Here is a 13,454-nt window from a genome sequence, read left to right on the forward strand (position 1 = left end):
AACAATAATAATAATAAGTAAAATGTTTCAATAAAGGAAAAAAACAATATGCAAAATGTGTCCTTCATGTTTTGTTGTGATAAGCTGCTCTGTGATGCTTTGGTTTTTCAAGCATCAGTGAACTTTGTGCTCCTGATAAAGATCTTGTTGTCACACTTAGGGACGTACAGGAAACACCCGCGCTTCTCTTTCAGTACAACACATTATTAGGGGTGCTGCCTGTCACAAAATTAGTTCATCACTGTACATTTGATGACATCGTGTCCATAAAGATCTGAATAAACCCCGAAGTGCAGCCACTGACTACATCTGATAGGAGAAGGCATCATGTCAGGTGAACACTTTTAACAACTCTTTTTGGCATAAAATAAAAATGGATCAATGTATTTTTGACTTGAAGTATTTGTGTGATAACTTGTGATGCCCGAGGCTTAATATATTACTGTCAGCTTTATGTCCGCTTTCCATTTAAATCCAAATGCTGTAATGCTGTATAATTCATAATTTAATTGGATTTCCATTTGGAACTCTATTAAACAATGTTGCCTTGTGGTGATATTATTTTATTGTGATAAAAAATTGTATCAAAAGTCTTTAAAATAGTTTTTTATACTATTTGTTATTGCTATTTGCTAATATACTATTTATACTATTATACTATTTTATCAAATGTATGGTCTACAAACACGTATCTACTCAGGTGGACAAACTAATAACTGTTCAAAGGAATTCAAATTGAAGTAATTACCATTTCAAAGACTCAGTAATTTGACATGAAGGATGCGTCTAAAATGAGCACGTGGCCTCATATGGGCCACGTTTGATACCAGTGTTTGCATTGGTTATGCTGCAGCGCCACCAATGAGGGGCCGTAAAAATTTGTTTAAAAACAAAAAAAGAAGGTAAAACTATGTAAAAAAAAAAAGTTAAAATATTAATGTTAAAATTGGTTAAAAAAATTATGCGTACAATGGTGTGCCACCCCAAGAGTGGCCAAAGCATGCCACCCCTATGAGGATTTTCTGGGGGGCACCAGACATTATTTTGTCTACCTAAAGTAGACGTGTAGCAGTGCCAAGTGTTTCCACTAAGAGAGTATGTTGTCTGTGGTTACCAGCAGGTGGCGGGATAACGCCCGTAATCTATAATTGACTGTGAGGGCTGATTCACCCAAAGTTAAAATGATCACTCTGTCTCACTCACAGAGGAAACAAACACTGCAGATAGTTTGGGCTTTATTTGCAGATAGATTTGCTCAAGTATTTATCGTTAACGTACGTATGATCTGACTGTTTTTAAAGATTAGAAACAAGATTCGATGTTGCAAATGTTGAAATTGACAAGAATTTTTTTCTTTCTGCAGGGGATGGAGCAAATGCCACTGACACCACAACCATCTATGATTATTCACAGTATTATGAATTTGACAATGACTTCATTCCTTGCAACTCTGTTGATGTGAGGAACTTTGGCAAGGTGTTTCTGCCCACTCTCTATAGTTTGGTTTTCATCCTCGGATTTGTAGGTATGTGCGTGTATGTGAGTGAGTGAGTGTCAGACCCTTCCAGATTCTGATTTTTTATTGATACATGCAATGCGTAATGCTCCAACGTTAACATGTTTTTCCTCAGGTAATGGCCTGGTGGTGTGCGTCCTGGTGAAGCACCGCAACCAGACCAACTTGACAGACATCTGTCTTTTCAACCTGGCTCTCTCTGACCTCCTCTTCGTCGTGGCGCTGCCTTTCTACTCTCACTTCTCTGCGGTCAGTGATTGGACTTTTGGAGAATTTATGTGCCGTTTCTTCTCTTCCTCCCACAACACCGGGTTCTTCAGCAACATCTTCTTCATGGTTGTCATGACGCTGGACCGCTATGTGGTCATCATGCACACTCACAGTGTGGCTCGATATCGCACCCTGAGGGCAGGCATCACCATGTCCGCGTTTGTCTGGATGCTGAGCTTGGGTATCTCTGTGCCAGCTTTTATCTTCACAAAGGTGATAAATGGCTCTCACGGGCTGGGATGTGAGTTCATTCCAGAAAACGATGGCTGGAGGCTTTATAACCTCATCACAATAAATGTATTGGGTCTCATGATTCCCTTGTTGGTGATGGTGGTCTCCTACTCTAGGATCATCCCCACACTGGTGAACATGAGGAGCACAAAGAAGCACCGTGTCGTCAAACTCATCATCTCCCTAGTGGTTGTCTTTTTCTTATTCTGGGCCCCATATAACATTTCCCTTTTCTTGCTGTTTCTGAAATCTGAGGGCATGCTGCAAGGTGACGCATGCAAGCTAGAGAACAATTTAAGGCTGTCATTAACAGTGACTGAGGCCTTAGCCTACACTCACTGCTGCCTGAACCCGATCATTTACGCCTTTTTGGGACAGAAGTTTATGAAACGAACCATGCAGATGCTGAGGAAATGGGTGCAAGGGATTCAACCCACGGGAGATTTTTCCAGTAGCTCAGTGAAGAAAACCTCAGTTATTAGTTAAATCAAGTGTTATCTGATCATTTCCATCATCATCTTCAGGGAAACTTCATACTGTGCCTCTTGACTGAAACCATGACGCTCTATTTGTAAAAGCGTGTAACCACAAAGTTTGTTTATCTGTGCCTGATGTGTTTGAAACATTTATGCTCCTTTTTTTTCCCTTTTTCACACATTTGTTGGTGAAAGAACATCCAACATGACGGTTTTTTTGTTTTTTACTTTGCTTCACTTGCACATTTTACTCTGCTCATGTGGAACATTCACTGTATATTGCATATTTGTATTTTTGTAGTGTTTCCTTCGGAATACATTCTTTTATTTGCCAGATAATGTTATATTGTGCCTTTTTAGGACACCAAATCCACAGCACAGCATCTTGAGCTCATTCAAAATAAAAGAAATAAACAAATATTTCGTTATGGAATTAGTTATTGGTGGTGTGCATGATCAAGGCAGCCTGTTCTATCCTTAGAGCCACTAATTAAACATATCAAAGTAGACAGAATTCATTTTTATACACAGACAATTTTCAACATTGATTTTAAAGATTCAGATAAAAGATTTTTGCTTCAAAAAATTATCTTGCAATTCCTGATGAGCTGAATGCTGTTTTCAGTTCATATCACCAAGGTGTTTGAAAAGAGCGGAGAAAAAGAAAAGCTCCTCATAAGAATACACCCCAACCCCCCACCCCCACTCCTTTCATGACACACGTTAACACATAAAAGGACATTTCTCAGAAGCCACACTGACACGTCTATGCAGGTTTAACACAATGAGGAGGAAACAATAAAACCCAGAATTCATCTTACCAGAAATGAGCTCTGCAGCAGGATTTGACACAAATAGCAAGCATTGCAAGGTGGAAGGATGACATGAAAGCTTGATGCGCAACACAAGAACAGACCAATTCAGGAGCAGTGATTTTGACAGACAATTTGGTAAGTACATCAACTTCTCAATTTTTATGAACTGCTGTTTACTAGACCAACTTAATTGCTCTCACCTCCCACACCTACAAACACAGTGTGTAGTTGATCCTGTACACACATGTATGTCAACAATGTCAGCCACAGGAAGTGAGGGTCGGTATGGGTGTCAAAGCAGGTGGTTCTGTATATGTAGATAGTGGGAGAAAATGGTTTGAGATGTGGTTTAAGACAGATCACATGAATTTGATTATGGTTAGAGCAGTAGGAAGGTTGTGATATTAATAGACAGATGAGCACAGAATCTACATCTAGTCTGGTGATGGCTGTTGAAAGTGTTGCTTGTATCTGTGAAATTAGAAAAGTAGAGTTAGGGTTAGTTATGTGAGGTTACCATCAGCTATAGTGAATCAACCAAAATATTATCATTGCTATGGATTTCTTGTAGTCTGTGAAAGTAGTTTGTTGCTTTGAAATAGCAGCCGTTGGGTTTTTGGGTATTTGTTAAAGTGGCCTTTCAGACATGACTCACTCAATGACAATCATATCTGAAAAGTTCAGCTTAAAGGGCAGGAAATTCCAGTAATATCTCTGAATTCCTTCACAATAAAGAGTATGTTTTTTTTTCCAAATTATTTCTATTTTGTATGATATTAAAAAAAAATGTTTAGTGTGGAACATAAGAGTTTCACTCATCATGATGGTGTGGAACATTGTGTCATAAGACAGGAGAAACACCATCTGTCTCTATTTCTTTGAAGATTTCTTGAAGTGGAGGCAAGTTTTCACTTCAGAGCAAAGTTTCTCAATTCCTCTCAACATCATAAGACAGTAGGATCAGAAGTCAAAGTATCTTATTGTTGATAAAGTAAGTAGAAGTAGATTTCTTTTTATTTTAATGACTGTACAGCTTCAGTTCACATAAGTCTTTGGTAAGAAACTTTTGGATTCCCCTCATGAAGGCTTTTGTAACCAAAGAGCACCTTTATGTGTCTCAAATACCACTTTTGGTATTTTTATACTGGAGGGTTGTTGGAATTCATGGCTGCCAGACTAGAGCGTGTATTGTAGACTTGGTTTCAAGAATTGGAATAGTTATTTTTGCACATTCACACACACACACGTATACACAAAAGCTAGCCACCAAGATATTGAAAAGGATCAAATTACAGTATACAGAATATGTGTAAGATTATCATCATTGTTATAACTTGTATGTAATTTATACATTTTGCTGTTTAACTTGGTGTTACTTTATTCATGGTAATTTTAGTAATTATTGCATTGTTTTATTGATAGTATAATAAACCAGTTTTTGTGTACATCAAGGGCCACAATGTTTTTGTATCATTCCAAATGTTTTGTTAAATTTAATATCTTCTTTCTCAGGATGTCATGAAGATAAAATGTGTTTATCCAAAGTAATCCCCAAATCTTCTGATTCTCCTCACACAGCAGTATGAACATATCAGAGAACGAGATGTACGACTATAGTTCCGATATTGTCTGTGATGAGGGTTGCAGTGCAGAGTTCCTCGATAGCTCCACGATCTTGCCAGTTCTTTACTACTCGCTGTTTTGTCTGGGTCTGCTTGGTATGTTCAAAAAGACCAGAATCACACATTTTACACATTAGTTCTGCTCAAGATTTTTTTTCACCCGAAAGAGCCTAAAATAACATTTAATAATTCAAATTGATTTCACAGGCAACGCCACAGTTCTCTGGATTCTCCTCCAGCACATAAAACTGAGGACTATGACGGATGTATGCCTCCTCAACCTTGTCCTGTCTGACCTCATACTGGCTGCATCCCTGCCCCTCTGGGCCTACAATTCCGAGAACCTTGTATCATGCAAACTAATGACAGGAGTCTATCAGGTGGGGCATTTTTTTATTATTATCATTATTTACAACACAAAACAATGAACAGACTTTGGGCACCTATGATTCAGAAAGCAGAATTCATACAGAGGTGCAGATGAATAATGAGATATTACAGTGTTTTATGTTGTTTTCTCTGATTGAGGACCATAATATACTATAAATATGGTGAGATCACGTGTTCTCGGGTGCTGTGTGAAAAAGCTGCTGTGTAATATCAGCTGTATTAAGACCCTCATTGAGGCCTGAAAAGTCTGACACCTTATTTCACATCCTGTTTTGGCTTTGCTTCCTCGGAACAGTTGGGTTTCTACAGTGGGACTTTCTTTGTGACCCTCATGAGTGTGGACCGCTACCTGGCCATCGTCCATGCTGTTGCAGCCATGCGAGCCCGAACACTTCGCTATGGGATTACAGCCAGCACGATTATCTGGGTTATGTCTGTCATTGTGGGAATCCCTCAAGTGATATTTGCCACCTTGGAGATTGATGAGTTGTGCAACACCTCCTACTGCCAGCCACTGTACCCAGACGAGAGGCAGCAGTTTTGGAAGTTGCTGCGAAACTTCAGTGAGAACACAGTGGGCCTTTTTGTGTGCCTCCCCATCATGATTTTCTGCTATGTGAAAATCCTTATTGTGCTGTCCAAGACCAGGAACTCCAAAAAAGCCAAAGCTGTGAAGTTGATTTTCACCATAGTGTGTGTCTTTGTGGTATGCTGGGTCCCCTACAATGTCACAGTTTTCCTTCAGACACTGGAAGAACTTGAAATCCTGAATACCTGCAAAGCTTCACAACTCATCAACTCTGCCATGGGCTTTGCTGAGATCATTGCACTGTCTCACTGCTGTCTAAATCCAGTCATCTATGCCTTTGTAGGGGAGAAGTTTAGGAAGTCACTGGTCAAAGTGCTGTCTAGATCTCTCTGCTGGAGACAGCAGAGGCAAGCAACTGTCAGCAGCAAAGACACCACAGACAGGGATACGTCCAATACACCCTTAAAATCAGATAATAGAGACTCATGAACACACCCTCCTTCTGTGTAGTGGTGGTGAGTGCATGTGTGCTTGTGATGATGTGTGTGTGTTTTTTTTTCATTAAAGACGGCAAAGTCTGTGCGTGTGCGTGTGCGTGTGCGTGTGCGGAGCAAAAGGTTACTATAAGAACAGAGGAATGTTTTGTTTTGAAAGTGTATTGAAATGTATACATTAAAAAAATTGTAAAATTATATTGGTTTGTAAAGTAAAATAAAGGAAATAAAATGTGATTGCTCTTTCTTCATTATCCTTATAAGTGAGAAAAAAAAAGTCAGACCATCAGAGTGTGCGTGTGTGTGTGTGTGTGTGTGTGTGTGTGTGTGTGTGTGTGTGTGTGTGTGTGTGTGTGTGCGTGTATGTGTGTGAAATATCAAGAAAGTGATTACGTACCAAAGTGCATCAACATGCATATGCTTGAGGTGATGAAATCATTTCAGTCATTCTTGGCAGCTTGTAATTATCTGACAAGAAGTGAGCAGAGCAGAATCCCTGTGTCATATAACAACAACCTACCTGACTAACAGGCCAGTGTTTGATCAGCGGGGCCCATAATTCAGCTACCAACTGAATCAAAATGATACATACAAATGTTAAGATCTATGAAATGCAATAGTCACATCTCATTTTGAGCTGTAGATATTAGTCAGAACTTTTCCCTGCACATAGAAAGTAATTTGCTTTCTATACTCTGTGCTGGTTTGAAAAAACTGTCAGACTGCGCCGATGCATGTGTCAATAGTCTCACTTCCTTGAAGCGCAAATGTACAAATGCAGACACATGAAGTTCTGCAAGAAGCACAACCCTTCATGCAGAGCTCTGCATGGCTCCAGCTGCGTGTACTTGCTGGTCTGATCACCCTGTCGCTTTGCACAAGCGGACTTCTGGTTTTATGTATCCGCAGACATTGTGGTCACAGACATCACAAAGGCATTGCCAGGAAATAACAAACCATACATTTCTCATATGCAAGCCCACAAGCCCACCTGAAGCTTTGTTAGGGGGTGGGAGTACTTAAGAAGGCTTGCATAATGCTCACACCATCTTCCTGCAGTGTACAATTTGCACAGTGCCTAATTGGATACAAACATAATCATTTCTTTGATTTAGCTATTTACCTCAACGTCTTGTGATTCAGAATGAACACCACTATCAGCTGTCTTCTTAACAGCACTTGCAGGTAAAGCTGTTTTTGTTTTTATTTATTTTACTTTTACATGCATATGCTTTAATTTGACATATCAGTTGTGGTTATGAAGTTTAATGCGCAATACAATTCAAGAGTAAGAAATTAGTTGACTGGGGCAGACCGCTATACAATTTACATTACCACTGTAATGATTTTTAAAGACAGACACCTACATTAACTCTGTCTTTTTAAAGAAATGAAATAAACGAGAAATAAAAACAAATAAAATGTCCTGTATTTGGATAGTTTTAAGCATTTGGAGTCATATTACTTAAAGTCTCGGAGCCTATCAGAGAGACATTAATCCAGAATCATCTTCTTTACTGAATAACATGTCAAGACAACTCTTAAACACAGATATGTGCTCATAACCATTGTTTGCTAAAACGGAATCAGCCCTGTGCATCATCTGCTCACTTCTAAAAATTCTCACAATTTGGTAGACTGCGTGGTTCAGTCTGAAACAAGTTAACAGCTCTCGCTGTCTACAGAAAACAGTCAGCTTTCCTTCGCAGAGGCTACCGTGCACAATATTCTAACTTTGTAGAGACAGAGTAATACACACCCATGCACTGGTAAAACTAGCTGCACCATTATACATGTTAGATCTGTGCTGAGATGTTTGTGTGGTTTGGTCTATGTTAGCCAAACAGAACAACAATATAAAATGCACACAAACAGCTCTAGCGAATCCTTTGAATCCACTATGTAAAGCTGAGAAAGGCCGTTTAGTTTGGTGGAATTGGGCAAAAATTCCATAATAACCTTTCAGCATGTTGTAATTCATGTTGTCTGAGAGAAAACTAGTGTTCTGCACATCCTCGTTTTTCTGTTTTCAGGCTTTAGAAAATCTAGCCCGTGATGAGAGACTCACAGGTCACAAGTCCTCTCAGGGAGTGAGCTTTCCCATTGGTTGTTTTGCACATGCACGCTTGCATGCAAGTCCCTTCAGATGCTGATGAAAGCCTGATTTAATGGTAGAAAATCCTGTAGAAATGGCTGCTGTTCCAGCATAGCGACACCAACAACTGTCCACACTACCAAGCAACCCAACAAAGGGGAGGATGGACTTATCAAAAAGACAAAAAGAGAGTCTAAAAGGGAGGCTGACAATAAACGCAATAAAACACAAGTCAGCATCAGCAAAGTGTAAATGACTAATTTGATCCACCTTCAGTCATCCCCATTCTTTTTTTGCCTTTTCCAGAGAACTACCTCCTTCAGCTAATAGTTATTTTTGGACACCCTACGTATGCCGAAAAACAATATCCCACTGTGGAATAATGCACTTTATACCCTACAGGGTACTTCTTATAGTATGTACTCTAAACTGCAATTCAGCTGAACCACATAAAGCCTGTGAGCCTATTAAATATTTATTTTTAGTCTTAACAAGAAACAAATTACATTATTTAATGAAAACCCTCTAAAGCTTTATAAGAAAAGTTTAAACTATGTCAAAGTTGAAACCTAAAACTGGACTAATCCAGGGTGTGTGTAGTGTTTCTCTTCCTTTTTTTTTTTCCTTATACTTCCACAGAAAGTAGGTCATGTTTTAAATATTTTCCAGGCAGCTGACCATGGCCACGACCATTCCTGCTATCAGTGCTGACAGTAGCTCAAGTGAGAATGAATCTACATACGACTTACAAGGGTAAGCTTAAGCCTACAGCTGACACCTATGCCATCGCATTTTGTTCTCTGTGTTGTTTTTTAAGTCTCTGATGCGTCTTTGTCAGTCTGCTCCTTTGCCAGCCTCCACTGAATCTGTTTGCAGCTAGCTGAGCGGTTTAGTTTTCCTTCCACTTTCACCGTGTTTTTCCATTACATCTGTTTTGCTGGCATGCGCTCCTCAATTGGGCTGCAAGATTACAGCTAAATCATGCAGCTTTAGTGCATGTTTTTTTCTGTGTAATCCAATAAACTGAACTGAGGACTTCCTAATCATTCAGTCTTTTGTTGTTGTTGTTTTTGTTTCTCTGTTTCCCAGCACCCCCACAGACTATTACCTTGACTATGAAGATGGCTACGGGCTGTGTGTGTATGAGCGTCATGGAGCCAACTTTCTTCCAGCCCTCTATGCCACGTTTTTCCTCCTTGGCCTTCTGGGTAACTGTCTGGTCATCTGGGTGATTTCTTGTGGAGTGCGACTCCGCAGCATGACAGACGTGTGCCTCCTGAACTTGGCCATCGCTGACCTTCTCTTGGTGTGTTCACTTCCCTTCCTGGCCCACCAAGCCCGGGACCAGTGGTTGTTTGGGGATTCTATGTGCAAAGTGGTCCTGGGTATTTATCATATTGCTTTTTACTGTGGGATCTTTTTCATCAGTCTAATGAGCATTGACCGGTACTTGGCTATAGTACATGCTGTTTATGCAATAAGAGCACGGACGAGGTCTTTTGGAATGATCGCAGCTGCTGTTACATGGGTGGCTGGATTTTTCGCTTCTTTTCCCGACCTCATCTTTCTCAAACAGCAGTTTGTCGGTCATCAGCTTAATTTCTGCTTCCCTGCATATCCCACACCTGCTTTGGATGATACCAACTCTCACTTCTGGAGGATTTTCAGCCTTTTTAAAATGAACATTTTGGGTCTATTTCTCCCATTTGTCATCATGGGTTTCTGCTACTCACAGATTGTCTGGAGGCTTCTGTACAGCCAGTCATCCAAAAAACAGGCCATCCGTCTAGTTATCATAGTTGTGGCTGTTTTCTTCTGCTGCTGGGTCCCGTACAACATTGCATCATTCTTTAAAGCGCTGGAGCTATTGCAAATCTATACAGACTGTGAAAGCAGCAAAACCATCATACTGGCTTTACAAGTCACTGAAGTCATTGCCTACTCTCACAGCTGCCTCAACCCCATCCTGTATGTCTTTGCTGGGGAGAAGTTCAGGAGGCAGCTGCTGAGGCTGATGAACAGAACTCCCTGCGTATTATGTAAGGTCATCAAGGTCTGCATACCTCAGGACAGAATCACCGGGTCAGTCTACTCACAGACCACCAGTCTGGATGACAGGAGCACTGCTATGTAAGTGGTGCTATGGAGGGGTGTGGTTTTGGTTACGTTTGTTCCCGTTACTCTTAACAATACTCTTAACAATAAGGGCATTTCTTCAGAAGTCAAAATAAGATCATTCTGACTAATTCTCACCTCTTCCTAGGCTACTTTAGGTTAACAATCCGTGGGTAAGAGTGAGGGTAAGAGTACGGGAATTAAGTTAAGCCAGAAGGACAAGGACAAATTATGTTTGAGTTTAAAAGACACGAGCTTGATCTTATGGTCTCATTAGTTGCATGCAAGCAAACACAGTAAGCAGGGGTGTCCAAACTACGGCCAGCGGGCCAACTGCGGCCCGTGCTCCAATTTTCATTGGCCCGCAGGAAATTCTAAAACTGTATTGGAAAGTTGCCCACACATGGAACCTGCGCTGCACTGCACTTTTGCATTACGGAGGAGCTGCTTGATGTTAGCAGGCTAAAGTGCAGTTGGCATGATCAGAGTTAAATGGGACGAGCTGCGTGGTGGTACGACGGATGGGGCTCGGGGGCGAGGGGGAGGGCGCTCTACCATTGTCATGTGCGCTGCTTAAGTCGTGGCTCTGTGCTGCAGAGGTTTTATTCCCTGAGATCAGAAATGGACCAGTTTTGAAGAGAGAAGGAGCTCTTCATGGGCTCAGTGACCCTCTCTGGTTGGCATTTTTAGTGGATCTCACTGATCACCTGAACAAGAGCCTACAAGGCAAAGACCAGCTTGTACCACAACTAATAAATGAAAGCCCACTGATGGAAAGGCTGTTTTTTTTCTTGAATCATATTCAGTTATCAAGCAGAATTTATCTACATTTGATTGATTTTGCCAACTTTAATCCACTAGAGGTGAGGCGATATACATCACCTCTAGTGGATTAAAGTTAGCAGCATAGCTCACTTCTAGTGAGTGGCCCAGCCCTTTGTATGTTTTTCTGTATGTGGCCCTCAGTGAAAAAAGTTTGGACACCCCTGCAGTATAGTATAGCTTATTACATTTTAGCATACATTAATAATTTGTTATAGGTTTATAAGCTCTTCACAAGGACATTAAACGGAATTGTATTGTATATATCATTTTGGGTACTTTTTTTGACTGCATTCAGAATGGAACAGATCACACCAGCGTTTGCCTGCAACATTAGGTGATATTATTATTTTGAATTGAATTTTGTTCTCTTTTTTTTTATCACATGCTACTAGGTGATGCAGGGTGTGAAACTGTGTCAATTATAACAGCTGTCAACAATGTCAGCATTCGTAGCCACAGCATCCTGTTTTACTCACAGGCTGTCAAAAGCCAGAGTTTAGCTTAGACACTGACAACTGCCTTGCATTCAGTTGAGGGGAAAACACCATTATAAAAGAAATACCAACTTTTATTTGCACATGATGACTAGTCTCATAACTGCATTAGTTTTGGATGTATAAAACAGCTGCACAGACAAAAGTTCGTGGTGCAAGCTGGCATCCTTAGTATTGCAAACCTCATAGCATATGTAGCAGATTTGCTACTAACCTCAACCCAGAAAAAACCACAACATGAAGGAGGAAGTATGTAACCAAGTTGTCACTATAACCTTTGCAGTCTGTATGAACAAGTAAGCGTGCCAAATTGTATTTCTTTAATTTTAGTCAGTTCTAATAAATTGGATGTACCAGTGCAAGCAGATATTTTTGTAATGTTGATGTCATGTTAAATATTATGTATTATATGAGGATATTGCCTTTTTTCAATAAATTGCATTATGAAATACCCCATGTATTCGATATATTCTTTTTTTTCCACACACTGATATTTCTTTATTGTATTTTTGCATCTAACTTCCTTGTCTGTTGTGGAAGGCATTTTCAAATATAATCCACAAAAGACAAAGAAAAATTTGTTATCCACAATATTTGATTTTTCTTAGCATGGCCTTCAGTAGCAGAGGGACGCTGATGCTATTGCACCATTGTGACACCCAGCCTAGCCTCATTCATAAAGATGTGCTTATCTTGATTAGAAAATCAACCAATACATTGAGGCCGATTGCGATTCCACTTTCTCACTTACAACAACAGCCTTGCATTTACTGTGATGTGTAATAGTAGGGCAGGTTTACTGTAGGGGTACAGAGGGTGCAGCACTGCAGTAGCATTTCAGGGTTTCACTCTGAAACATTTCAAGCTGCTAAAGTCACCTTGGTGCACTTGGATAAGATGTCTGGATACAAATTTAGCAAGGACCAGGGGATGGTGGGGGAGAGTCTGATTATAAGGTTGTTTGTGTGGCCTTCAAAGTGCTAAAGTAGCACAGCAAGGTCTTGGTGTTGATTCTCAATTGGAATCTAAAATATATTTACAATTATGGAACTTAAAAAAAAAACAAAAAAACATTAGTTGAGCAACTTTTCATAATTATGCCAATCTCTGATAAGAGTGACAGCTTTGATCAAATTACCAACAACATGCATGCTTTGCAATTTTGTAAGTAATAAGAAAGTAGAAAAAGAAGATACTGAATGTAATTTGAATAACTCCTCATTCCACTTTAAGTATTGTGAATACTTGTGAAACTCTCCACTAAGCCGAGGGACTTACCCACAACTGTTCAAGGGCTGACAAACTGTTTGAGCTGATATTCAAGCTTTTGCAAGCCAAGGTGAGGTAGCTACATCAGTACTTTACTCCTAAGTTAACTCTCAAGCCTCTGTGGGGGTGCACATGTTATTCCTGGGAACTCCGACAATGGTGACTGCTTGGTTTCTGTTGTTTTCCAGAACGTCAGAGACTCTGTCCTCGCTTTGTACTGCTGACCTCAGTAGTGTTACTTTTGTTAAGCATGAAACTTGATGTTTGTGTGATCATCAAACCATTAAACACAATGCCAGTTCTTTAGTGCCAT

General features: G+C 40.1%; 3 protein-coding genes across 3 annotated transcripts; all 3 read left to right on the forward strand.

Moving 5' to 3' along the window:
• Window positions 1–256: 256 nt before the first annotated feature.
• On the forward strand, window positions 257–2,697 carry LOC139205431 (C-C chemokine receptor type 2-like). Its single transcript, XM_070835647.1, has 3 exons — window positions 257–334; window positions 1,364–1,525; window positions 1,632–2,697. The coding sequence occupies exons 1-3, from the start codon at window positions 328–330 to the stop codon at window positions 2,501–2,503; spliced, it is 1,041 nt and encodes a 346-aa protein (XP_070691748.1). The 5' UTR covers window positions 257–327; the 3' UTR covers window positions 2,504–2,697.
• A 679-nt stretch (window positions 2,698–3,376) lies between these two features.
• Window positions 3,377–6,580, forward strand: LOC139205589 (C-C chemokine receptor type 4). The gene is made up of 4 exons (XM_070835849.1): window positions 3,377–3,443; window positions 4,887–5,026; window positions 5,138–5,310; window positions 5,616–6,580. Exons 2-4 carry the CDS (start codon window positions 4,891–4,893, stop codon window positions 6,336–6,338), a joined length of 1,032 nt encoding a protein of 343 aa, XP_070691950.1. The 5' UTR covers window positions 3,377–3,443; window positions 4,887–4,890; the 3' UTR covers window positions 6,339–6,580.
• A 2,957-nt stretch (window positions 6,581–9,537) lies between these two features.
• cabz01093075.1 lies at window positions 9,538–10,581 on the forward strand. The gene has a single exon (XM_070835722.1). It carries the CDS (start codon window positions 9,697–9,699, stop codon window positions 10,570–10,572), a length of 876 nt encoding a protein of 291 aa, XP_070691823.1. The 5' UTR covers window positions 9,538–9,696; the 3' UTR covers window positions 10,573–10,581.
• Window positions 10,582–13,454: the final 2,873 nt, after the last annotated feature.

The sequence above is a fragment of the Pempheris klunzingeri genome, chromosome 8, assembly GCF_042242105.1.
Source record: "Pempheris klunzingeri isolate RE-2024b chromosome 8, fPemKlu1.hap1, whole genome shotgun sequence".
NCBI lineage: Eukaryota > Metazoa > Chordata > Actinopteri > Acropomatiformes > Pempheridae > Pempheris > Pempheris klunzingeri.

Bases quoted from the DNA above. Each gene is read 5' to 3' on its own strand.
- cabz01093075.1 (XM_070835722.1), top strand. From the start codon at position 9,697: ATGACAGACGTGTGCCTCCTGAACTTGGCCATCGCTGACCTTCTCTTG.
- LOC139205589 (XM_070835849.1), top strand. From the start codon at position 4,891: ATGAACATATCAGAGAACGAGATGTACGACTATAGTTCCGATATTGTC. The intron at 5,027-5,137 runs GTATGTTCAAAA...TTGATTTCACAG, and splicing joins GTTTTGTCTGGGTCTGCTTG to GCAACGCCACAGTTCTCTGG. The intron at 5,311-5,615 runs GTGGGGCATTTT...TCCTCGGAACAG, and splicing joins TAATGACAGGAGTCTATCAG to TTGGGTTTCTACAGTGGGAC.
- LOC139205431 (XM_070835647.1), top strand. The intron at 1,526-1,631 runs GTATGTGCGTGT...GTTTTTCCTCAG, and splicing joins TTTCATCCTCGGATTTGTAG to GTAATGGCCTGGTGGTGTGC.